This window comes from Urtica dioica, chromosome 8 (assembly GCF_054948205.1).
Source record: "Urtica dioica subsp. dioica isolate 48M chromosome 8, U.dioica_male_clone48M_v1_H2, whole genome shotgun sequence".
In the NCBI taxonomy this organism is placed as follows: Eukaryota; Viridiplantae; Streptophyta; class Magnoliopsida; order Rosales; family Urticaceae; genus Urtica; species Urtica dioica.
The window spans coordinates 29774671-29800293 of NC_142763.1; the positions used below are offsets into that span (position 1 = coordinate 29774671).

The 25623-nt window shown below is 38.8% G+C and overlaps 2 protein-coding genes across 2 annotated transcripts; both read left to right on the plus strand.

Annotated features, from left to right (window-relative positions):
- Positions 1 to 3939: 3939 nt before the first annotated feature.
- On the plus strand, positions 3940 to 5321 carry LOC149389038 (uncharacterized). The gene is made up of 2 exons (XM_089624324.1): positions 3940 to 4654; positions 4780 to 5321. Exons 1-2 carry the CDS (start codon positions 3967 to 3969, stop codon positions 5145 to 5147), a joined length of 1056 nt encoding a protein of 351 aa, XP_089480450.1. The 5' UTR covers positions 3940 to 3966; the 3' UTR covers positions 5148 to 5321.
- Positions 5322 to 8182: 2861 nt separating this feature from the next.
- LOC149389039 (uncharacterized) lies at positions 8183 to 14386 on the plus strand. Its single transcript, XM_089622548.1, has 5 exons — positions 8183 to 8253; positions 10133 to 12218; positions 12423 to 13609; positions 13727 to 14096; positions 14265 to 14386. The coding sequence occupies exons 2-5, from the start codon at positions 10145 to 10147 to the stop codon at positions 14384 to 14386; spliced, it is 3753 nt and encodes a 1250-aa protein (XP_089478674.1). The 5' UTR covers positions 8183 to 8253; positions 10133 to 10144.
- The last annotated feature ends 11237 nt before the right edge of the window (positions 14387 to 25623 follow it).

Here is a 25623-nt window from a genome sequence, read left to right on the forward strand (position 1 = left end):
GCAAAAATGTTATAACAATCGTCTCGCGAAGAGCACTTGGTTCCGAGCACGCAATCCCAAGAACTCCAAGTTTCTAGGAAAAAATTTCTCTTACTGACAAATAAAGAGAATGTAAACGAGGGTGCAATGTGATATGTGAGACTTCTGGCATTTACTTGTGCTTTTCCCCCCTCTTCTTTGTTGCTTTGCTTCTCTCTTATAGTGGTGAGTTTGAAGGTATTTTTATCAAGGTAACCGCTGAGCACATGTTCTCGGGCGGTTATTGTTTAAATTAGGATGTGGCCACGTTTTTTTAGTTTGACTAGCATTTGACCTACCAACTTCTCTTATCTTCAAAGTTCTGCTTGCTAAGCTTTGTTCTTACCTTATGAACGAATTCGTTCCTAATTTCATTTGTCCCTCATGCCAACTTGACTCGTGCTCAGTGCTGGATCACTTTGTTCTCAGCGCCTTCGAGCTCATACTCGGAATATGTAAATTATATGAGTAACAACAGCCTTCTAGTTTCTTGGTATTTTAGTAAAAAAAAAGGTAACGAACTATTTATATAATCTTTAGTTCAATTTTACATATGAAATTTTACTGATTTCATCTCGGTATGATCCGAGCTTTGCAATTCATAGGCTTGAAAACCGGGCATAGACTGAGTTGTCTTTTAAATTTCTTTTATGTTGTCCTCATATAATTCGAGCACGACCTTAATTCTGTTTTCTCCGTATTTGCTCATACCCTTAAAGCTAACACTTACTTATATTAAATGTCATCTAAGTCTTTTTGCTCTTAACTTACGAGACAATACTTTATATTTTTTGAAATTTCTTTTATCTTATGCTCATACCATTCGAGCACGAACTTATAATTTCTTTCATGTTTGCTCATACTCTTTGAGCTAACACTTAATTTTATAAAATTTCATCTAAGTCTTTTTGCTCGACTTATGAGCAAAGACTTGATTTTTTTTTATTCATACCATCTGAGCACGAACTTGAAATTTCTTTCATGTTTGCTCATACCCTTTGAGCTAACATTTATTTATTTATTTTTTATGAAATTTCATCTAATTTTTTTTGCTCTTGACTCATGAGCAAAGATTTGATAGTTTTTTAAATTTCTTTTATCTTGTGCTCATACCGTCTGACCACGAACTTGAAATTTATTTTGTGTTTGTTCATACCCGTTGAGCTAAACACTTGTTCTTTTATGAAATTTCATCTAAGTATTTTTTTCTCTTGACTTATGAGCAAAGACTTGATATTTTGGAAATTTATTTTATATTGTGCTCATACCATCCAAGTAAGAACTTGAAATTTCTTTCGTGTTTGTTCATACCCTTATAAATGACACTTAATTTATGAAATGTCATCTAAGTCTTTTTGCTCTTAACTTACGAGACAAGACTTGACGTTTTTTTAAATTTTTTTATCTCGTGCTCATACCATTCGAGCACGAACTTAAAATTACTTTCGTGTTTGCTCATACCCTTTGAGCTAACACTTAATTTTATTAAATTGCATCTAAGTCTTTTTGCTCTTGACTCATGAGCAAAGACTTGATATTTTTTTTTTTAATTTTTTTTTTATCTTGTGCATATACCATTCAAACACGAACTTGAAGTTTTTTTCGTGTTTGCTCATACTCTTTGAGCTAACACTTGTGCTTTTATGAAATTCCATCTAAGTCTTTTTGCTCTTGACTTATGAGCAAAGACTTGATATTTTTTTAAATTTCTTCTTATATTGTGTTCATGCCATCCGAGCACAATCTTGAAATTTCTTCTTATGTTGTGTTCGCACCTGATTATCTTGATTGATGTCCTAGAGGTCGTTCAGTTGGTTGATGTGAGAGGCGCCATATTCCGATTATTAGTGCATATATTATTGTGTGTGTTGAAACCCGCCGACGAGATAGTAGACGCCGTGAGCAATGTAGTAGACGGTGGCGGATTCCATCACCGGAGGTTTTTGTAGATAGAATATGGGCTCACATTGAGTGGTAGTTCCTCCTCTTCTGCCTCTTTAATTTTGTACCGCTCGATCGTCGCACCATCAACAGGCTTCAAAATTTTATTGATTGTGTCCATTTGTTAGCCTCCTACATCAATTCGTAGACCTAGGTCGTAGATGATTGACGGATACGATAAACCATGTCGTTTATTAGTATAGTTGATTCTCTTCATCCAATTATAGATGAATCGAGCGACATTGATAGATTTATCATGAACGACATGGACACGATCTTCATCGAGACGGGTGAAGTGAGTGATCGGAAATAGACAAGAGCAAACAAAATAAATCCAAATTTTTACGAATCTGTTTAATTGATAACAGATATTCATATATATGAATCTATATACTGATGCTATTACTATAATATATTATTATTACTACTACTATCTTCATTATTGATAACAGATCTCTTTGTTCCTTATATATATATACATACATATATATATATATATCGTACGGTTATTACACACACGAAAAAAAATTGTGAATGTACTACTACGTACTTATATTGCTATTATGAACGATTAATTCTCAAATTAAACATAGCTATATATATATATATGATTTAGTCTAATATATTACGAATAAGTCATCGAAAAAAATCTAATAACTAAACTTGAAGTACTCAAACCACGCATAAACAAGCGTAAAGCATACATAGCGTATAGTATATAATTGAAACTTAATATATTATGTCTTTTCATATGGCTAAGTTTCGAGATTTCAAGTGTGCCTAATTTTTTTCCTAATTTTTTTTGTTTTTCCAATTGTGTATGTCGGTTTCATAATCAATTCCATATAATTAGTTTTCTTCATTCTTTACCTCTTTACATCTTTTGTAATTTTTTTGAGCGGCGTCCTAATTTTTTGGAATTCTTTGTCAGCGGTGTGTTATAACATGGTTACCCTATTCTCTTAAGTCATTCAATTTTTTTCTTCGGTTAAATATAATTTTTGGGCTGATTATATATCATATATGGATCTATGAGTGAGTATAGTACTTTGCATATAACGATAAGTTTAGAATACTTTAATTTATATAAAGCTTTTTTCGTTTTGATTACTTTTTGACTTGTGCGGAAGAATTTGCTTACAAATTAATTTAGTATTTATCAGTGATAATTTAGATATTTACTTAGGGATAAGTTTAATATTTTTATATGAAATCAAATCATATTATATTTTGACTTAAATAATTGATACATTTTGAGATATTTTAAATTTTTCTTGATAAATTTCATTTAGATATTTTAATAAGATGTTTTATATAATTTATTTATTTTCCGCAACCTTTGACTTCAACAACTAGTTTCACCCCTGTGTGTTACTGTTACAGAACCTGCAGCCCATAAAATAACACGTTCAAGTCCAAAGTCATACCTCTTGGAGGAGACTTCAGATAAAATCAGAGTATTATAAAGTTAGAGTATGAAATTAATGGAATCACAAGGTTGTTGTAGGGACTTGTTATATAAATTTAAAAAGATTAGTAAATTATGATTCCATATTTCAATTTAAAGTGAAAACATATAAAACCTGTAGAAATAACAAGGGGGTATGGTTGCTTTTGTGGATGTCCGTAGAAGGCAGAAATATGTGAAAGCACGTCTTATTTGAGAACATAGCTTCAGGACAATGTACTATATAGTTAAATAATATTAGGAAAAAATACGATATATCAAGCGATGACAAGCTGTCTCATATATACGGAGGCACGTTATTATGAATTGATGACTAATTCTATTTTGAAAATGTGCACGTCTTGATTAAGCTAGCTAGAGTTATAATATTTACTAGTTAGTGGGGGCAATGTATCACAGCAATAGCGCCTAGGGCATACAATTCTATTGGATTAATTATATTTTAATTGGATTGTTGTAACTATAAATTGGCAAGGTGTATTGTGGACATCCTCACTCTCCATCTTCTTCTGTACTATCTTATCTTCCAAGTCCCAATAATGGCTCGCCAAAGCATTTACATTACCTCTATTCTCTTGCTGTCCTTTCTAGCCATTGCCTCGGCTTATGAGTACGGGACACCAGTCGAAAAGCCTGAAACTTTACCCACAAAGCCAGTGTACAAGCAGCCAAGCCCAGAAGAAGTAGAAAAGCCTGAAACTTTGCCCACAAAGCCAGTGTACAAGCAGCCAAAGCCAGAAGAAGATGAAGAAGAAGAAGAAGATCTTCACTACGAGAGACCCAGCTACTACAAGAAGCCGATGTACCCCATTAATCTCCCTAAGTACAAGCAGCCATACCCGGAAGAAGATGAAGATCTTCACTACGAGAGACCCAGCTACTACAAGAAGCCGATGTACCCCATTAATCTCCCCAAGTACAAGCAGCCATACCCACAAGAAGATGAAGATCTTCACTACGAGAGACCCAGCTACTACAAGAAGCCAACGTACCCCATTAGTGGGCCCAAGTACAAGCAGCCAGAAGCAGAAGAGGAAGAAGAGTACGTGCCGAACAAGCCATCCTATTACAAGGCTCAGCCACAGCCACAGCCAAAATACCCTGTCAACCCTACTCTCCCAAAGTACAACCAGCCCAAGCCACAACCAAAGTACGAGGCCCCGAGAACCGTTGTCGTTCAAGGCGCTATTTACTGTAAATCAGGCCCCAAATACTCTCCACTTCAAGGTATTATATTTGAAACACATGCACCATATATATATATATATATATATATATATATATATATATATATTCATTAATTAGGGTTTCTATATATATCTATATATAACATATGCCTGTGTATTATTTAGGAGCCGTGGCCAAGATTGTCTGTGTGAGCGAACACGTGCAAAGCTACGAGACCAGTGAGTACTCTGTCCTGAGCAAGCCATGCGATGCCAAGGGCTATTTCTACGCCAAGATGATGCTCGGTCATCAATGGAAGGTCAAGAACTGCAAGGCCTACCTTTACTCCTCTCCATCCAAGTCATGCAACGTCCCAACCAATGTCAACAATGGCGTCACCGGATACTCCTTCACTCCTAAGAATTACGGCATTCTATCGCACCACGACAACGCCAAGCTCTACTCCGTCGGAACTTTCTTCTACACCACCCCCGTTCCTAAGCCTACTTACTACAACAAACCAGCCCCTAAACCATACGGAAAGGGCTACTAATTCCTTCAATTATATTAATTATTAATGCACCCTTTGCTTTTTTCCATTCATTACTTATCTGTTTGAGAGCTCGTGGGATCATTTTCCGGCTCAGATATCGACATGTCAATGTCTTATTCTTTTTCATTTTTGTTGTTTTTATTCAATTATTTGGATTATCTATTTTATTCTTAATTGCCTGTGTTTTTTTTCTTCATGGCTTCCTGCTCTCTACGCACTGAATATGCACAAAACTTAAAAAGAAAGACACACCTACATTAGCGCCCTCCCTCAAAACTCTCTCACATAAATTCTTGATTCACTTTTTTCTCTCCTTGCCTTTTCCTTTTCCTTATGGGCAGGAATACAAACGAAGTTTAAAATGTACATGGTGTCTTTTGATCCAAAAATTTAGGATTTCACTATCATCACCTTGGCCGAACCTTCCCCTTCAACTTTGTTACTCGATCGTACACGTTCATTTTTGTTGTTTTTATTTAATTATTTGGTTTATCTATTTTTGTCTTAATTTTATGGGCAAACTAGCAACGTAACCATTTTGAACCATGGTTTTAAAAATCTAGTTTACGTTTGGTAAATTTTATAATGTAACCATTTACTGAAATTTACGACTATGAAATATCGAATGTACCATTGTGTGGTTTAAATTAGTGAAAATAAAACAATAGCCAACGTTTGAGTGCTACTAATAAGAAAATCAACAATGTCATTAGGCTTAGTATACATGTTTGGATTCAAATTTGAATATTTAAAAGGAATATCATTAATGAATATAATATAGGAAACAAATTAAATATTGATTGAAATAAGTAACTTGTGAATCGCCAGTAAACTTTCATTAATTTTTATTTATAAATTATGCATTTTTCAAATTTTAGGGCTGTAATAATTAATTTTTTATGCCTGTTATAAATATTTTTCATACGTTCAAAATAAAAAATAACATAAGTACTTCCTAATTAAGGAGATATATTCGTGTGCATTGAAAGAGAAAGTCAATGAGAATGAAATCTATTAAATCAGAGCAACGAATTGACCTACAAAAAAGGAAATAAAAATATGATAGAATAAATTCATACATCGTGTAATAAATAAACGAAAATAAACCAAAATAAATAGGCGATTTTGGCGGCGGTCAAAAAACGTTGGTTACATGTGATATTCAGCCGACTTTTAAACAAAGGATAAACATGTAATTTGCTAAATGACCAATAAAAGCCATGTCAACAATTATGGCTATGTTTGAAACTTAGCTTAAACGTTGGTTAGATTGCAATTAGGATAAACTTTTGTAATGCTCGGCTTGTGGATATGAATAAAATAAACGAGCTTCCGTTTGTTACAATTATGTTTTGAGTGAATGATGGACGTATAAGTTTCTCGAGTTAATTTAAAATATATTAAGGTAAGGAGAAATCTCGGAATAAATAAAGGAATTATCGAGTTTATCTCGACTAATAAATTATTTCCGAGGAAATATTCCGGAAATTAATTTAATAAATAAATTCTCAAGAACGAGAATTAATTCCGAGAAACCTTAAATATATTTTAATTAATTTAGAGCGAACGAGAAAATTCTCGGTTCGAATCATATAATTATAATCCATTCGGTTATGGGTTTAATTAAATAATTATATGAAGAGGACTTGGTTGTAATGATTTTTAAGGGACCCATTTGAAAAAAAACAAAGAAAATGGGTTAATTTTGTAGATAAGAGGATAAGTATTAGGTTGCCACATCATCAAGGATTCCTTATCTTCTTCACGTCTATATCTTCTCTTCTCCTTCTTCTTCACTCACGCGAGCTCCACCTGCAAAGAGTAACAAAGAAAAAAAAAAATTTGACAACAACAACCACCGAGTCTCTCTCTCTCCGGCCGACCAACCACATCACCACCCTCTCCTCATCTCTTCTCCTCCGTGCTTGCGCTCGACCAGCCGCCCATCTCCGAGTCGCGCGCACACCACCAGCCGAGAGGAGAAGGTCGCCGTGCGTCCTAGGAGCTCCGGCGAGCACCTCCGGCTGGGGAAAAGAGGGTGAGGACGGTCCAAATGGTCCGACTCTTCAAGTGAGGTATGGATTTCTTGGGCTAAAGTGAAGATTTCGAAATCTAGGGTTCATAGCTCAATTTGGGGGTTTTTGATCCGAGCTAAAATCAGTGGAATTGATTGGTTTTATTTGGTTATTGGACTTGATTAATGATGTTCCTAGCTCGGATTTGTGTTTTTGAGTCGATTTTTGAATGATTTGAGAATTTTGAGCTCGCTGTGGACAGCCTCTGTAAATTGACGTGGACAGTTCGATACCGATTTAATTTGGATTTGTTGATATTTTTCCTGGATAATAGACGTTATGAGGTTTCTAAAATGACCAAGAACGTGTAAATCCGTTGAGAATTGAGTGAGTTATGAATTTTTGAAATCTGTGTTTGAAAGCTGGGAAAATTGGGTATACCGAATTGATAAGCTGAAATTGTGAGATGCTTTTGAGTTAGCTGCCTTGGTCCAAAATTGGTTTGTAATACCTCGTTAGAAAGATGTGGATGTTAATTTCATTCTGAAATTGGAATCGTTGGTTTTCGGGTTGTGTAGCGGAAGTTATGACCCGTTCTTCACCGGGTGTCGAATATGTGATTTACTTGTTAATCCGGTGTGGATTCGGAAATGTTTAGGTTGATTTGAGAATTGAGATTTTTAATTGGGATTTGATTTGGAAGTGAATTTGAATTTTGAGTTGTGAGAATTGAATTTGAAATTGGATTTAATGACAAGTCTAAGAATTTTGTGACTAGTTAGTTGGATTCGTGTTTGGTCGTGTGACTTGTTTGGGTTCGGGTTTTTGAATCGAGATGTCGGATTTGGAATTTTGGAAATTGATAAGAGTTTGGACTTAAGGAAGTAACTCGTTATCGAATTCCGAACCGACTCAAATCTAATCCCGACACCGGACCCTATATTTTTCAAGTAATTTTGAATCCAATAACTAACGGACTTTCAACCTCGGATGCTAGTTATTTAGACGTTTCGACAAGCGTCAAGTATCTCATAGAACGTGAAAAACAAGACATCGCCGGAGGTCGTCGAGCTTCTGTCACAGTATTCCAGGTAAGTGTGGAGACATAAGTCAACTACTTACCAAGGGAATAATCATGTTTACGTGCATTTACGTGTTAATAATAAAAAGAGTAGGAAAAGCCTTAAAAGACACAAACACCAAAGATTAAGGCTTCGGCCACTCTTTTTGGAAAATTTAGTTGGGTTTATACCCATAGGTTCAAATGCTAACTTGAACCAGCCACGTTGCTATTTTGTTGTAGTTAGATCCCTCTGCTAACCATAGAGTTTAGCTAGATCTGAGGTGACAGGAGAGCATGTTGGACTCTCGGATTCGAGCCGAGGGTAGGAGTACCGGGAGTCATATCCCGAGTCTTCAACTTAAAACACTAACGAGCATAAAAGTGAAATGATAATTCTTTCGGGATTTAACCCGAGTCGCTCTCCTGTAAGTAGCATAGGTGTGTACTCTGAGTGCTGCAGAGTACCCGAACCCTAAAGAGATGATGTGTCGATGGTACCAAAAAGGAATTGAACCCTGACGGGCTATGAGGGCCTGGGGGATGGCGCTGAGTACTCATATTTCGGGGAGTCGACCAAGAGTCGTACCCGACTTTGTTGCCAGGCTATGAAGGCCTGAAGAGCGGGGAGTCGACCAAGAGTCGTACCCGACTTTGTTGCCAGGCTATGAAGGCCTGAAGACCTTGACGGGCTATGAGGGCCTGGGGGTGGCGCCGACGTCGAATGAAGTGGTACCATTAGTGGATCCCAGACAGATGTTAAAACTCTTAGGCCGCCGGACGACTGCTGCTCGAAGTCTAAGGCTGGTCTCTTGTCGTTCTAGAGGTTATAGCGGGGGATGTGTGTAACCTTAAAGACGACAAGTACTAGTTAGAGTGTGTACACACGAGTCATGCTCTAGAACTTGTTAGATTTGCATCCATGCATTCTTATGTGCCTGTTTGCACGTCACATGTTATCACATGGCATTAGTCGCTTTTATTTTTCTAGGTTAGACTCCCACTTACTGAGTCAATCGACTCATAGTTTTATGACCCTTGGTAATGTAGAGAAAGGCAAGGCGCCGATGTGAATAAGGAAGTCGTAGATGAAGACCAGACGTGTATCTCTTGACCTTTGGGCTAATGGGAACTCACCCGGGTTCAAATCCTTCTATAATAATATCTATATTTTGTTGAACCCCTTTCGTAAACTATGATCCCCAAACTATCCCTTGTATATATACTTAAAATTAGGGAGCTTGTGTATAAATAAGAGTCGCTATAAGGCTCTAATTCCTAAAGTTAAACAGCGAAAAATTTACCCAGGTTTTCGTATAACCACTTATAGTACTTATATATGATCGTGTTATGTTTAATATAAGTATTATGGTTATTATGTTGATTTGATTCTGTTTCCGCTGATATGAGATATATTGTTATATATTGATGTTGAAATCTGAGACGTAACCCCACCGTCTCGGCCCGTGAGCCGCCGACGAGAGGTCGCGGGTCGTGACAGGTTTTGTGGTATCAGAGCCCATGTTTAGTCTTTTCTGTAGACTTGAGATACACGTTTCCGGTACGGATTGTGGGATCATGCTGAGCTTGATGTTGCCTTCTTGTTGATAGGACATAGATAGTTAGTAAGCAGTGTCAGGATTACCCTTTTTGAAACTCGTCTGGCTAAGCCTCGGAGAAGGCTAGTCTCTTTTTGGGAGTCTAGATTTGTATAGATAGCGTTAGTTGCCATGTGACGTGTAAAGAGTAAATGCATGAATGCATGTTGCATATATCTTTTGACTTGATGTAGATATGATAAATGTTTGTGAAATGTCGTTTTGAGTTGGGATCGTGTGTTGATATGGTTTCTTTTCTCGCATTCTCGATGTTGTGACTTGGATTTAAACCGTGCCCTCTTCCATGTATAGAATTGAGCAGGCATGGGCCCTAGACGAAACCCGTCTAATGCCGAGAATGCTACAGCGGCGGATCTCACGGAGATTAGACGCGCGCTGGAGAGACAAGCTGCCGACGCAACCCAGAGAGACGAGATGAATCAGAGGTTCGCGCAGCAGCTAGAGGAACAGAACCGCACGATCGCAGAACTCTTAACGAGGCTGAATGCGCCGCCTCAACAGCACCCAGTGCCTCCAGTTCCAGGAGAACGACTAGATAATCCACCGCCAGTGCCTGTGGATCCTCTTGAGGAGCTCAACTTCCATATTCCTGACGTCGTTCCTCCTGTGAGCGAGCCGGTATACGAGAGGTTTCGTAAGCAGAAGCCTCCGACGTTTGATGGCCATGTTGATCCAGCTGCAGCTGAGAACTGGGTAAAGAAGATGCAGCAGATCTTCAATTACATGCAGCTGTCGGATAGCGAGAGAGTAGCTTGCGCCGTGAATCAACTGGAGGATGAGGCTAGGGGCTGGTGGGAAGTGGTGGCGTCGTCTGAGGATGTCCACTCAATGACGTGGGTCCATTTCCTCAATTTGTTCCATGGGAAGTACCTGAGTGAAGCTAACCTATCGAACAAGGTGCGCGAGTTTATGAGCCTTCAACAAGGTTCAATGTCAGTATCAGAATATACGACAAAGTTCGACACGTTAGCAAGGTTCGCTCCTTCCCTAGTCGCTACTGATCAGGCTAGGAAGATGAAGTACATGCATGGGCTCAACGTGGATATCGTGAGCCAAGTTGATAGTGGCGATGATGGACCTCGCTCTTACGCCAACGCCGTGCAAAGAGCTTTACGGATTGCTGGTTGGCGCGAGCGTGATCGAACTCCTGCACCGAAACCAATTGCTGCAACACCGTCTGAAGCTGCTGGCCCAAAGCAGAGTGAATCAAGGAAAAGATTCAGATCCCAGTCAGGATGGGAGAGTCGGCCGCAGCGAGGAGACGGAATGAGGTCCCAGCAAGGCTCGAGTTATCGACCTCAGGGAAGTTCTGGAAACCGATCACAGTCGGTGAACCGGTACAGAGGCCGTGAAGATAGCGGAAGGTCAGGGCCGCCTAGTAAAAAGCCTAGGACCTCTGGAAGCAATCAGTCGCCCGTGTGCCGAAGGTGTGGCAGACCGCACGAGGGAGAGTGTTATGCTCGTGCGCTGGTATGTTTCAAATGCGGGAAAGAGGGTCATCTGTCTCGGGTATGTGAGAATCCAGAAGTAAAGACCCCTGCACCCAAAGAGCAGCCGAGAGCCAATGCCAGGGTCTTCTCCATCCGTGAAGATGATGTGCGAGCAGGGTCGTCCACCGCTGTCACAGGTCAGATTTTCGTGGATTCCTTCTCTGCATATACATTGATAGATTCAGGAGCCACGCATTCATTCATCGCATCTAGGAAGTCTGGTCAGTTAGCTGAGTATCAGAAGGAATTCTCGTACCCGTTCATCACGGCTACGCCTTCTGGGGAAAAGTACCAGTCATTATACTGGTATAGAGATGTGTCAATCCGAGTTCATGATCGGATAATGAAAGCAGACTTGATAGAATTGGAAATGGTGGACTATGACGTAATCCTTGGAATGGATTGGTTAAGTACCCACCATGCAATCATAGATTGCGAAAAGAAGTCGGTTCTATTCCAGAACCCAGGACTTGGACCGCTGCAGTTCCAAGGTTCCTCTCGGAAACCGAGTTTTCCGATCGTATCGGCGCTGAAGGCCATGAAGATGATGCATCAGGGATGCGCTGGTTACCTTGCAAGCGTGGTAGACGTCACGAAGACGGTCAAGCCGCAGCTACAGGAGATTCCAGTTGCTAAAGATTTCCCTGATATTTTTCCAGAAGATCTTCCAGGGCCACCTCCTGATCGAGAAGTTGAGTTCAACATAGAACTCATTCCAGGCACAGCTCCGATATCGAAAGCTCCATATCGTATGGCTCCAGCGGAATTGAAAGAACTGAAGACGCAGCTACAAGAGTTGCTTGACAAAGGGTTCATACGACCAAGCCATTCGCCTTGGGGAGCACCGGTCTTGTTCGTCAAGAAAGCAGATGGTTCTCTACGGCTCTGTATTGACTACCGTGGATTGAACCAAGTAACAATCAAGAACAAGTATCCGTTGCCGCGGATCGACGATCTTTTTGATCAACTGTCAGGGGCGACAGTGTTCTCGAAGATTGACTTGCGTTCAGGATACCATCAGCTGAAGGTTCGAGATGAAGACATCCCGAAAACTGCTTTTCGTACTCGATATGGTCATTACGAGTTCTTAGTTATGTCGTTTGGATTGACTAACGCACCGACAGCGTTCATGAACCTGATGAACCGAGTATTTGAGGACTTTCTGGATAAGTTCGTGATCGTGTTCATCGACGACATTCTAATCTACTCGAAAACTAACGAAGAGCATGAGCAGCATCTGGAGCTAGCGCTAAGAAGGCTGAGGGAAAAGCAACTATACGCCAAGTTCTCGAAGTGTGAATTTTGGCTAGAGCGTGTAGTATTCCTTGGTCATGTTGTCAGTAGCGCTGGTATCATGGTAGATCCTGCTAAAGTGGAAGCCGTGAGGCAGTGGAGTCAGCCAAAGACAGTCACTGAAATAAGGAGTTTCTTGGGTCTTGCTGGCTACTATAGGAAGTTTGTGGAAGGATTCTCTAAGTTGGCCATGCCCCTAACCCAACTAACCCGTAAAGGACAGAAGTTCCTTTGGACCGAGACCTGTGAGAAGAGCTTCCAAGAGCTCAAGAACAGGCTGACAACCGCTCCAGTGCTCACCATTCCACAAGGAGTCGATGGATTCGCTATTTACTGCGACGCGTCTAAGCAAGGTTTGGGCGCTGTTTTGATGCAACATGGAAAGGTCATCGCTTATGCCTCGCGACAGCTGAAGGATTACGAGACCAGGTATCCTACCCATGATCTAGAGCTTGCTGCTGTAGTGTTTGCACTCAAGATATGGCGACACTACCTGTACGGAGTCCATTGTGACATCTATACAGACCACAAAACGTTAAAGTATCTCTTCACTCAGAAGGAGTTGAATATGCGCCAAGGACGTTGGATGGAACTCCTGAATGATTATGACTTTGATTTACATTATCATCCTGGTAAGGCAAATAAAGTCGCAGATGCGCTTAGCCGGAAATCTGTAGCGTCCTTAGCAAGTTTGGTTGAAACATCTCTTCAACTAAAGGACGATGTTCAGCAGCTAGAACTTCAGTTGATCACTGGGAGATTAGCTGCTCTCAGCGTACGTCTGATGTTGCTGGAACAGATCAAAGATGGTCAGTACGCAGACGAATATCTTCTTGGGAAGATGTTTGAGGCTCAAAATGGTAAAGAAGGTGACTTCAAGTTGGATGAGAACGAGGTTCTAAGGTGCAATGGAAGAGTTTGTGTACCATCCAACGAGGAAGTCAGAAAGAAATTGATGGTAGAAGCTCACGGGACACCCTATTCGGTACATCCAGGTGTGACAAAGATGTATCAAGACTTGAAAAAGGTATATTGGTGGCCAGGAATGAAGAGAGATGTAGCTGAGTTTGTTGAGAAGTGCCTAACTTGTCAACAAGTTAAGGCAGAGCATCAAAAACCAGCTGGACTTCTGCAACCACTTGAGATTCCACAGTGGAAATGGGAGCAGATAACGATGGATTTCGTGTCAGGTTTGCCAAAAACCACAGCTGGTCATGACTCAGTCTGGGTCATTGTCGACAGGTTGACCAAATCAGCTCATTTTCTGTCCATCAAGACTACTCACACCGTGGATAAACTAGCTGAACTCTACATCAAAGAGATTGTCCGTCTACATGGAGTTCCTAGCTCAATCGTCTCTGACCGTGATGCTCGTTTTACGTCTAAATTTTGGAAGAGTGTACAACAACATTTGGGGACGCGATTGAAATTCAGCACTGCATTTCATCCCCAAACCGACGGCCAAAGTGAACGTACGATCCAAGTGTTAGAAGATATGCTCCGAGCGTGTGTTTTAGAATTCCACGGCTCGTGGAGTCATTATCTTCCCTTGGTAGAGTTCTCGTACAATAATAGTTACCAAGCGACAATTGGGATGGCACCCTATGAAGCTCTTTATGGGCGAAAGTGTCGCTCTCCAGTTCATTGGGATGAAGCTGGTGAGGGCGAGTTCATCGGACCTGAATTGCTCGAGCAGACCACCGAAGCGATCAAGAAAATACAAGCCCGGATGAAGACAGCACAAAGCGTAGAAGACCTCTAGAGTTTGAGGCAGGAGATAAAGTCTTTTTGAAAGTTTCCCCGATGCGTGGTGTCATGAGATTCGGGAAGAAAGGAAAGCTCAGCCCGAGATATGTTGGACCTTTTGAGATTCTAGAACGAGTAGGCAAGGTAGCGTATCGCCTAGCCCTACCGCCGTCTATGTCCAACCTTCATGATGTGTTTCACGTATCGATGTTGCGGAAATACATGTCTGATCCTTCACATGTACTGCAAGATCAAGAGGTGGAAATTTCTCCTGACATCAGATATGAAGAACCAGCTGTTGCAATCCTAGATCGCAAGGAGAAAGTCTTAAGGAATAAGACAATACCTCTAGTCAAAGTACTATGGAAGAAACACTCCGCAGAAGAAGCTACTTGGGAGCTTGAGAGCGAAATGCAAAAGAAATACCCTGCCTTGTTCTAAGTTTCGAGGACGAAACTCTTCTAAGGGGGTAGGGATTGTAATATACAAACTTTTGTAATGCTCGGCTTGTGGATATGAATAAAATAAACGAGCTTCCGTTTGTTACAATTATGTTTTGAGTGAATGATGGACGTATAAGTTTCTCGAGTTAATTTAAAATATATTAAGGTAAGGAGAAATCTCGGAATAAATAAAGGAATTATCGAGTTTATCTCGACTAATAAATTATTTCCGAGGAAATATTCCGGAAATTAATTTAATAAATAAATTCTCAAGAACGAGAATTAATTCCGAGAAACCTTAAATATATTTTAATTAATTTAGAGCGAACGAGAAAATTCTCGGTTCGAATCATATAATTATAATCCATTCGGTTATGGGTTTAATTAAATAATTATATGAAGAGGACTTGGTTGTAATGATTTTTAGGGGACCCATTTGAAAGAAAACAAAGAAAATGGGTTAATTTTGTAGATAAGAGGATAAGTATTAGGTTGCCACATCATCAAGGATTCCTTATCTTCTTCACGTCTATATCTTCTCTTCTCCTTCTTCTTCACTCACGCGAGCTCCACCTGCAAAGAGTAACAAAGAAAAAAAAAAATTTGACAACAACAACCACCGAGTCTCTCTCTCTCCGGCCGACCAACCACATCACCACCCTCTCCTCATCTCTTCTCCTCCGTGCTTGCGCTCGACCAGCCGCCCATCTCCGAGTCGCGCGCACACCACCAGCCGAGAGGAGAAGGTCGCCGTGCGTCCTAGGAGCTCCGGCGAGCACCTCCGGCTGGGGAAAAGAGGGTGAGGACGGTCCAAATGGTCCGACTCTTCAAGTGAGGTATGGATTTCTTGGGCTAAAGTGAAGATTTCGAAATCTAGGGTTCATAGCTCAATTTGGGGGTTTTTGATCCGAGCTAAAATCAGTGGAATTGATTGGTTTTATTTGGTTATTGGACTTGATTAATGATGTTCCTAGCTCGGATTTGTGTTTTTGAGTCGATTTTTGAATGATTTGAGAATTTTGAGCTCGCTGTGGACAGCCTCTGTAAATTGACGTGGACAGTTCGATACCGATTTAATTTGGATTTGTTGATATTTTTCCTGGATAATAGACGTTATGAGGTTTCTAAAATGACCAAGAACGTGTAAATCCGTTGAGAATTGAGTGAGTTATGAATTTTTGAAATCTGTGTTTGAAAGCTGGGAAAATTGGGTATACCGAATTGATAAGCTGAAATTGTGAGATGCTTTTGAGTTAGCTGCCTTGGTCCAAAATTGGTTTGTAATACCTCGTTAGAAAGATGTGGATGTTAATTTCATTCTGAAATTGGAATCGTTGGTTTTCGGGTTGTGTAGCGGAAGTTATGACCCGTTCTTCACCGGGTGTCGAATATGTGATTTACTTGTTAATCCGGTGTGGATTCGGAAATGTTTAGGTTGATTTGAGAATTGAGATTTTTAATTGGGATTTGATTTGGAAGTGAATTTGAATTTTGAGTTGTGAGAATTGAATTTGAAATTGGATTTAATGACAAGTCTAAGAATTTTGTGACTAGTTAGTTGGATTCGTGTTTGGACGTGTGACTTGTTTGGGTTCGGGTTTTTGAATCGAGATGTCGGATTTGGAATTTTGGAAATTGATAAGAGTTTGGACTTAAGGAAGTAACTCGTTATCGAATTCCGAACCGACTCAAATCTAATCCCGACACCGGACCCTATATTTTTCAAGTAATTTTGAATCCAATAACTAACGGACTTTCAACCTCGGATGCTAGTTATTTAGACGTTTCGACAAGCGTCAAGTATCTCATAGAACGTGAAAAACAAGACATCGCCGGAGGTCGTCGAGCTTCTGTCACAGTATTCCAGGTAAGTGTGGAGACATAAGTCAACTACTTACCAAGGGAATAATCCTGTTTACGTGCATTTACGTGTTAATAATAAAAAGAGTAGGAAAAGCCTTAAAAGACACAAACACCAAAGATTAAGGCTTCGGCCACTCTTTTTGGAAAATTTAGTTGGGTTTATACCCATAGGTTCAAATGCTAACTTGAACCAGCCACGTTGCTATTTTGTTGTAGTTAGATCCCTCTGCTAACCATAGAGTTTAGCTAGATCTGAGGTGACAGGAGAGCATGTTGGACTCTCGGATTCGAGCCGAGGGTAGGAGTACCGGGAGTCATATCCCGAGTCTTCAACTTAAAACACTAACGAGCATAAAAGTGAAATGATAATTCTTTCGGGATTTAACCCGAGTCGTTCTCCTGTAAGTAGCATAGGTGTGTACTCTGAGTGCTGCAGAGTACCCGAACCCTAAAGAGATGATGTGTCGATGGTACCAAAAAGGAATTGAACCCTGACGGGCTATGAGGGCCTGGGGGATGGCGCTGAGTACTCATATTTCGGGGAGTCGACCAAGAGTCGTACCCGACTTTGTTGCCAGGCTATGAAGGCCTGAAGAGCGGGGAGTCGACCAAGAGTCGTACCCGACTTTGTTGCCAGGCTATGAAGGCCTGAAGACCTTGACGGGCTATGAGGGCCTGGGGGTGGCGCCGACGTCGAATGAAGTGGTACCATTAGTGGATCCCAGACAGATGTTAAAACTCTTAGGCCGCCGGACGACTGCTGCTCGAAGTCTAAGGCTGGTCTCTTGTCGTTCTAGAGGTTATAGCGGGGGATGTGTGTAACCTTAAAGACGACAAGTACTAGTTAGAGTGTGTACACACGAGTCATGCTCTAGAACTTGTTAGATTTGCATCCATGCATTCTTATGTGCCTGTTTGCACGTCACATGTTATCACATGGCATTAGTCGCTTTTATTTTTCTAGGTTAGACTCCCACTTACTGAGTCAATCGACTCATAGTTTTATGACCCTTGGTAATGTAGAGAAAGGCAAGGCGCCGATGTGAATAAGGAAGTCGTAGATGAAGACCAGACGTGTATCTCTTGACCTTTGGGCTAATGGGAACTCACCCGGGTTCAAATCCTTCTATAATAATATCTATATTTTGTTGAACCCCTTTCGTAAACTATGATCCCCAAACTATCCCTTGTATATATACTTAAAATTAGGGAGCTTGTGTATAAATAAGAGTCGCTATAAGGCTCTAATTCCTAAAGTTAAACAGCGAAAAATTTACCCAGGTTTTCGTATAACCACTTATAGTACTTATATATGATCGTGTTATGTTTAATATAAGTATTATGGTTATTATGTTGATTTGATTCTGTTTCCGCTGATATGAGATATATTGTTATATATTGATGTTGAAATCTGAGACGTAACCCCACCGTCTCGGCCCGTGAGCCGCCGACGAGAGGTCGCGGGTCGTGACACTATGCCACTTAAAACGTTGGGATTTCAAATATTCAATGTTTATATTGTTTAAAAAATAGGAAATTAACATGAGGTGACAATTGGTGGATTATTACTTTTTTCGGTTTTGTCCTATAATTTTCGAATTCATTTTTTTATTTTATAATTATTTACTAAATATTTAATTTTTTTTCCAGGTATATGGTTTATTAAAACTTTCCCTCAACATTTGGAATCAATCATTGATAGAATATGCATTAAAAAAACCCTAGAAAAAACAGAATCCCAACACCCTTTTCATCCGCCACCTCTCCTGGGTTCGGAACGTCGTAAGGCTCCAATACTGCCGCTATTGGTGAGTGATGAGTCTGTCTATGTTAAGTGTCTGGTAGATCTTAGTGACCGGTGGTCGTCTCGGTAGGTGCTTTGGGTTCTGGCGCTGCCCTCACCGGCGAGAACTTAGAACTCCATGTTTAGGCACTCGTCGTCTTCTTTGAGTGCTTGATGGCCTTCCTGAATCCCGACCCAAAACAATAGTAGGTGCGTGGTGTAAAACAAAGTGCAGATGGAGACGGAGGCTTTGTTATTAGATGGTTTTATTTCGAAAGATAACAATTTTAATTTCATTTTTTTTTATTTTGTTTGGTTTGTTGTATCGGGTCGTCTTTATTTGGAACTTGGTTTGTTATCTCCGCATTTCAATTGTGGTATGGGTCTCTTGAAGATGGAATAGCCGTCTTTTAGGTTTTTTCTTTAGAGTTTTGGGCATACAGATTCTCGGACGTCATTTTTCGAGGTAGGTGGTCCTCGCGTGATTGGATCCTTCCATCAACCTTTGAGGGATTTTTAAACGAGCTATGGAGTTGCTCTAAAGTGAGCATATGTTTTATCATACAGAAAGGTCTAATCCATTCTGAAAAGAACATCCAAAATCTTTGATGAAGAATCTCAAGTCATGCAGAAGAAGACACTACGTTTCTTATTTTGCTCGAACTTGTCCGAAAGTCTTTGAATCACTCCAAAATTGCTTCAAATGTTCTCTATGAATCAATAGCCTGAAAATTCACTAAAAATATATAAATAACATCAAGAACAAGTCTTGATTCACTTTCCAAAAGCATTGATAAGTGTGAATGAATTACAGTTATCAGTAACTTACAGCACACACCCGAGGCACAAACGCGACTCACTACTACAAATATGGACATCAGGTGCGACAAAAGTCGCATCTGATGCCCACAAAGTCGCACCCGATAGTACTATCGGGTGCGACTTTAGGTGCGACTAAGTCGCACCTAATAGTCCGCAGCTAATACTATTGGGTGCGACATGTCGCACCCAATAGTATATACTATTAGGTGCGACACTATTGGGTGCGACTTAGTCGCACCTGATGCTCTTTACCTTTAAAAAAAAAAAATTAATATGCTGATTATATATTAACTAATTGATAAACTAATCACATTATTACAATTATTAATCTTAATTTTAATTTCATTAACTAATTATAATTCCTAATTGATAAATTACACTAATTACAATTTCACAAACTAACACTACTAGAAATATGACATTTAGCGACGGAAGTATTAGCGACGACTAAATCGTCGCTAATTTTTCGTCGCTAATCAACCTTTTAGCGACGATAATTCCGTCGCTAATTATTTGGTGCCAAAACTTCTAAAGTTTGGCGGCAAAGATAATTAGCGACGAATTTATCGTCGCTAAATGTGTATATTCGTCGCTAAGTTCGCGGGGAAACATTTAGCGACGATATTATCGTCGCTAATAGTTTGGAATTAATTTCGAATTAATTTCGAATTTTAACGAAATTCAAAGAGGGAAAAATCCCCCCAAAATAATTTAAATGAAATGATTTAGCGACGATTATATCGTCGCTAAATGTATAAAAACCTATTAGCTACGAATTTTAAACATTTAGCGACGATTTAATCGTCGGTAAATGTCTTTAAATACCAGGTCGCGTATAAGTTCCCTCGTTCGCTCCCAAACCCTAAAAAAAATTCAATCGGCCATCATCAACCGAGCTCTCTCTCTCGGCAGCTAAACCCCCCACAGCACCACCCTCTCCTCATCTCTTCTTCTCCGTGCTTGAGCTCGGCCAGGCGCCCATCTTCGAGCCGCGTGCACACCACCAGCCGAGAGGAGAAGGTCGCCGCGCGTCCTAGGAGCTCCGGCGAGCACCTCCGGCGAGGGAAAAAAAGGGTGAAGACGGTCCAAATGGTCCGACTCTTCAAGTGAGGTATGGATTTCTTGGGCTAAAGTGAAAGATCCGAAAATTAGGGTTTTGATGAAATTGATTTGGGGGTTTTACATCTGAACGTGGTTGATGCTTTGTGATGTGATTTGTGCTCGGTTTAGTGTTGATTACTTATGGGAGTGTTGATTTTGGACTGAATTCTTGTTTTGATTGTGGTTTGGACGGGTTTTATGTGTGGAACGTGTTTTGGCCGTGTGTTTGTTTGCTCAGCTGTGTGGTGTGAGTTGAGATTTTGGGTTTGTGATGTATTGATTTTGTTTGAGGCTATGATGATGATCTCTTGGATTTCTTAAATTTCTTGAGTTGGATTGTGTTTTTCTTTGGCCGTGAGATTCATTTGGCCGTGTGTCTTGTTCTTCTGCCGTGTGTTCTAAGGGGTTGATTGTGATTTGTTATGGTTAAGTTGATGCTCATATTTGTGAAGGAATTTCTGGTTGAATTAGGAGGCTATGAGGATTTTTGGAATGTTATGGAATTTGGTTTGGAAATGGTTATGACCGTGAGTTGTTTTGGTCTTGAAATTTTTATTTGACCCTGTGATTTTTGGCCGTGAGCCATATTGTGATATTTGTTTGTGATGATGAAAGTCCGAGCCTCGGGAATTTTTGGTGATGTTGAAATCGTTGTTTTGACTTGAGGAATTGAAAGTCATATTTGGTTCGGTTTTGAGTTAATGCTCAGTTGATTTTTGGTTGGTTATGAAATTGAGAATTGTTTTGGAAGTGGTTTTGAAGTTTGGAGTTGAAAGTTATGATTTGTGATTTGAGATGAGATTGTACGTTACGGGTTTTTGGTTTGAATTTAAAATGTGGATTTAATGACAAGGTTACGAATTTTGTGACAAGTTAGTTTGGATTCGTGTTTGGTTGTTGACTTGGTTGGGCTCGGGTTTTTGAGTCGAGATGTCGGATTTGGAATTTTGGATATTGATAAGAGTTTGGATTTAAGAAATTAACTCGATGTCGGATTTTCGCGGTTTGATGACAGATTTGGGCGGACGAGCGGGAACCGGACGAGTCAAAGGTGACGAAGCCGGATTTTTGAAGTTTTTAAGAAAGAGTTATCCAAATTAAAGCTCGATTAACTCGTGAGTTTTTTAAATCGCTTATAGTGTTTAAATACTCTCATTTGGTTATTGAAATGTATTTCATTTATTTAAATAAATAATTTATGATTATTTATTTAATAACGTTCGAGAATTTAATTTAATTATTCATTTTGGAATTCTCGGTTATTTAATTTCGGATTAATTAACTTTTGGAATTGATCTAGGGTTTAAGAAAAAGTTTAACGCTTCGTGATCTAGGGTTTAAGAAAAAGTTTAACGCTTCGTGACCACGATTCAATTTCAAGTATTTTATATATAAGTTCATTTCGATAATAATAATAATAATAATAATAATAATAATAATAATAATAATAATAATAACTAACGATCATAAAAAATGAATAATTTTAAAAATTGAAAAAAAATTAATAATTAGCGACGACAAAGTCGTCGCTAATTATTAAAAAATTAACGTATTAGCGACGACTTAATCGTCGCTAATTCGCGCGCGAAATTCACCCGCGGGAATTAGCGACGATTAAGTCGTCGCTAAATAATTAAAAAAAACTCCTAGTTTAAACATTTAGGGACGAAAAAATCGTCGCTAATATCGTCGGTAAATATTTAGCGATGATTAATTCATCGCTAAATATATTTAGGCACGGACATTTAGCGATGATAAAAATCGTCGCTAAAGAGATTTAGCGACGATTACGGGGTTTTTAGCGACGAAAAAAATCGTCGGTAAATGTCCTATTTGTTGTAGTGTAAACTAAACTAAACATATTACTATTTCACAATTTCACAAACTAATCACAAATTCTAAACTAAAATAAAATTCCATCCATGAAATATGATACTTTCTAAAATCATTTGATGCCAAAGAGAATCATTCATGTGCAAAAGAATGTGAAACTCAGGGTCCGAAATCCAATTAAACATCTAGAAAATAAATAAAATAATGTGTGTACCTTTTGCTTCTGTCCAAGAACCGACGGAGTGCTTCTAGAAACTCGACATCGTTCCCTTCACGAACGCCGGAAAAAACATCGTGTAGACCAACTCTACAATCCATGATCAGCCTCCTCAAATCGGACGATTCGGAGTTGCCAATCATTCCCGTCAGAACCAGCGAGTCTATTCGAAGCAGTAATTCCAAACACAGCGTCTGACTTTCTACATAGACTCAACTCAATTCAGCCAAACAACATTGCCCAAGTGTAGAAAAAAATTGTATATCATTTGATCAAACCGATACATAAATGAATAGACTCATCAGACACCACAAAAATCAAAATTCCCCGAAAAGTTACCTTATACATTTAGCTTTATACATTTCAAACATTCATAAACCATCAAGTCACAAGAATCGAACGCTCGACAAACATAAACAAGTCAAAAGAATTCCCGACAGCCTGACCCACTAGCGCTTAAGCCATCATAACTCGAGCTACAAAACTTGAAATCGATTGATTCTAGCGGCAAATGAAAGTAGACTCATGTAGCTTTCTAACGAGATATTACAAGCATATATACAACAAGAATAGCTATCTCAAAAACAGCCCGTAATTCACTGTTACAATTCTGGAAATCCCGTTTTACTGCTGCGAAACACAAACTTTGGAAATTCATAACTCATTCAATACTCAATGGATTTACATGTTCTTGGTCATTTTAGAAAGCTCATATAGTCTACTATCCATGAAAAATATCCACAAAATTATCTCAGACGATGTCGGACTTTCTACGTCCGTTTACAGAGGCTGTTCAAACAGTTTATCAAATCAAACGAAAATTCGAGAAATCATCACAACTCATCATAATCCAAGCTACAACCCTAGATTCCCAAATCAACACATCAAAATGAAAATTCGAGTTCAATCACACATGAAAACAGCTCGGAGAAGGAAAGCCCCAAATCAACATAAACCCTAGATTCCCAAATCTCCAGAATCTCGAATCAATAGAGGAAATCGCTTACCAATCCTCGTCGAAGGCTGCGATGGAAATCCTCGTAGCTCGCGACGGAGCTGGCGGCAATGGAGGCAGCGGACCGGCAGCTCGACGGCGCTGGACTCGACTGCCACTTCCTCTTCTTCCTCGCTCTCTCTCAGCTCTCTATACCTTTCTCTCCCGGCGATCTCTTCTCGGCCGGTGACCTGGGTGGTTCGCGGCGGCTATTTCCCTCGGCGGAGCGCGCGCGGTAAGTAGGGAGAGACAAATTTGAGAGAAAAAAAAGAGAAAGAGAGAAAAAAGAGAGGGAGTTTAGGTTTTTTTTCAGAATGAGTTGTTTAGTGGACAAATGAAAAAAATGAGGGGGAGAAGCTGAGTGCCTAAGTTTTTTTAGACTTTCAGGTGCGACTAGTCGCACCTGAAAGTTTTTAAAATTATTGGGTGCGACTAGTCGCACCCAATACCACTTAAAATCAGCGAAATTTTTTTCTTTTCTGGAGCCCGTTGGGTGCGACAAGTCGCACCTGATGCCCAATTAGGTGCGACTTTTAGGTGCGACAAGTCGCACCTAATACCATTCCGCACCAGAAAGCCTTATTTGTAGTAGTGACTCTAGGATCTTTTGTCGACATCGGTACCCCATCAAAGGGATCGTCGCAGATCCAATCGTTGTTCTGCTGGCAGCACCGTCCCCAACAGCACCTGCAGAGGACGACGTCTCGGGTCAAGGAGCGGGAGGTTATTTTGATCGATTTTAGACTTTGGCATTTATCTACTTTAGACTATGTATGTTTATTTGTACACTTCAACCTCATATATATATATATATATATATATATATATATATATATAACCTTTATTAGGTAGGAAGAAATGAGTGTCTCATTTTAAATGTTAATGAGAATCAATATCCCAGTTACACTCTGTTCGTGCAAGGTGAAATTTCAATATTCTTTTCGAGTAAACTGGTACATGACTAAACTATACCTATAGAAGAAGTACAAACGACGCGTCCTTCTTCTATAGGTATAGTTTAGTCATGTACCAGTTTACTCGAAAAGAATATTGAAATTTCACCTTGCACGAACAGAGTGTAACTGGGATATTGATTCTCATTAACATTTAAAATGAATTTAAAAAAAAATTAAATAAAAAACTACAAAACTACCACATTTATTAACATCCACAAATTTATTGACAAACATATCAATAAATCTTTAAAAAAAAAATTAAGATTCTTTGAAGATGCATTGACATCCATAAATTTATCGACAAACATGTCAATAAATCTTCAAAGAAATTCTCAAACTCTTTGAAGATTTGTTGAAATCCAAAAATTTATGTTTCAACATGCCAATAAATCTTCAAACGAGAAAAAATTCATATAGGATTTCAGGAACTATAAAATGATATAATCAACACACATATATATATATATATATATATATATATATATATATATATATATATATATATATGTGTGTGTGTATATCAAATGCAATTAAATCAAATAAATATATTAAAAAAATTATTAGTTATTAATGGTATTTTTTTTTTACCAAAACATGTCTCTCTCTTATGAGTATGTCATAATTTTTTTTATTAAATTACAAAAAAAAATGGATTTTGGTCTAAAACTATTAAAATTGTCAAAATTTTCGTATTTAGTTTACTATTATTTTCTTCTTTTTGTTTAATTAATTTGATATTAATGAGAGTATACGGCAAAACAATTACATTTTATATTTTAAATCGATCGTAATTATAAAAAGAATCAGCTCTATGCAAAGTTTACGAGAAAAAAAAAATTGACATTTATTTCATTTGTAAATTTGAATCTTTATTATATTATTTTTTTAAAGAAGGACCCATAAATTAGATCTTTACACACTTAATTCTATTTTTAAAAGCTGAGCAATATCAAACTAGCTAATCTATATGAGCAGATATAATATTTTTCCTGATTAAAAAATAAACTTTACTTGCAAAAGTATTTTGTTTTCCTAATTTTACCGCAATAAATTTTTTTTCATAAATAACCTACAAAATGCATAATTTTTCATATTTCATTCATATTTTCAAAACATTTCATTAATCATCATTTTTCTTTATATTTTGAACAAAAATACTTTAATATTTAAGAAATTTAATTAACAATTATTAAAATCTGATCTCTAATTATTGAAATCTGATAAATAATTATTGAAATTTA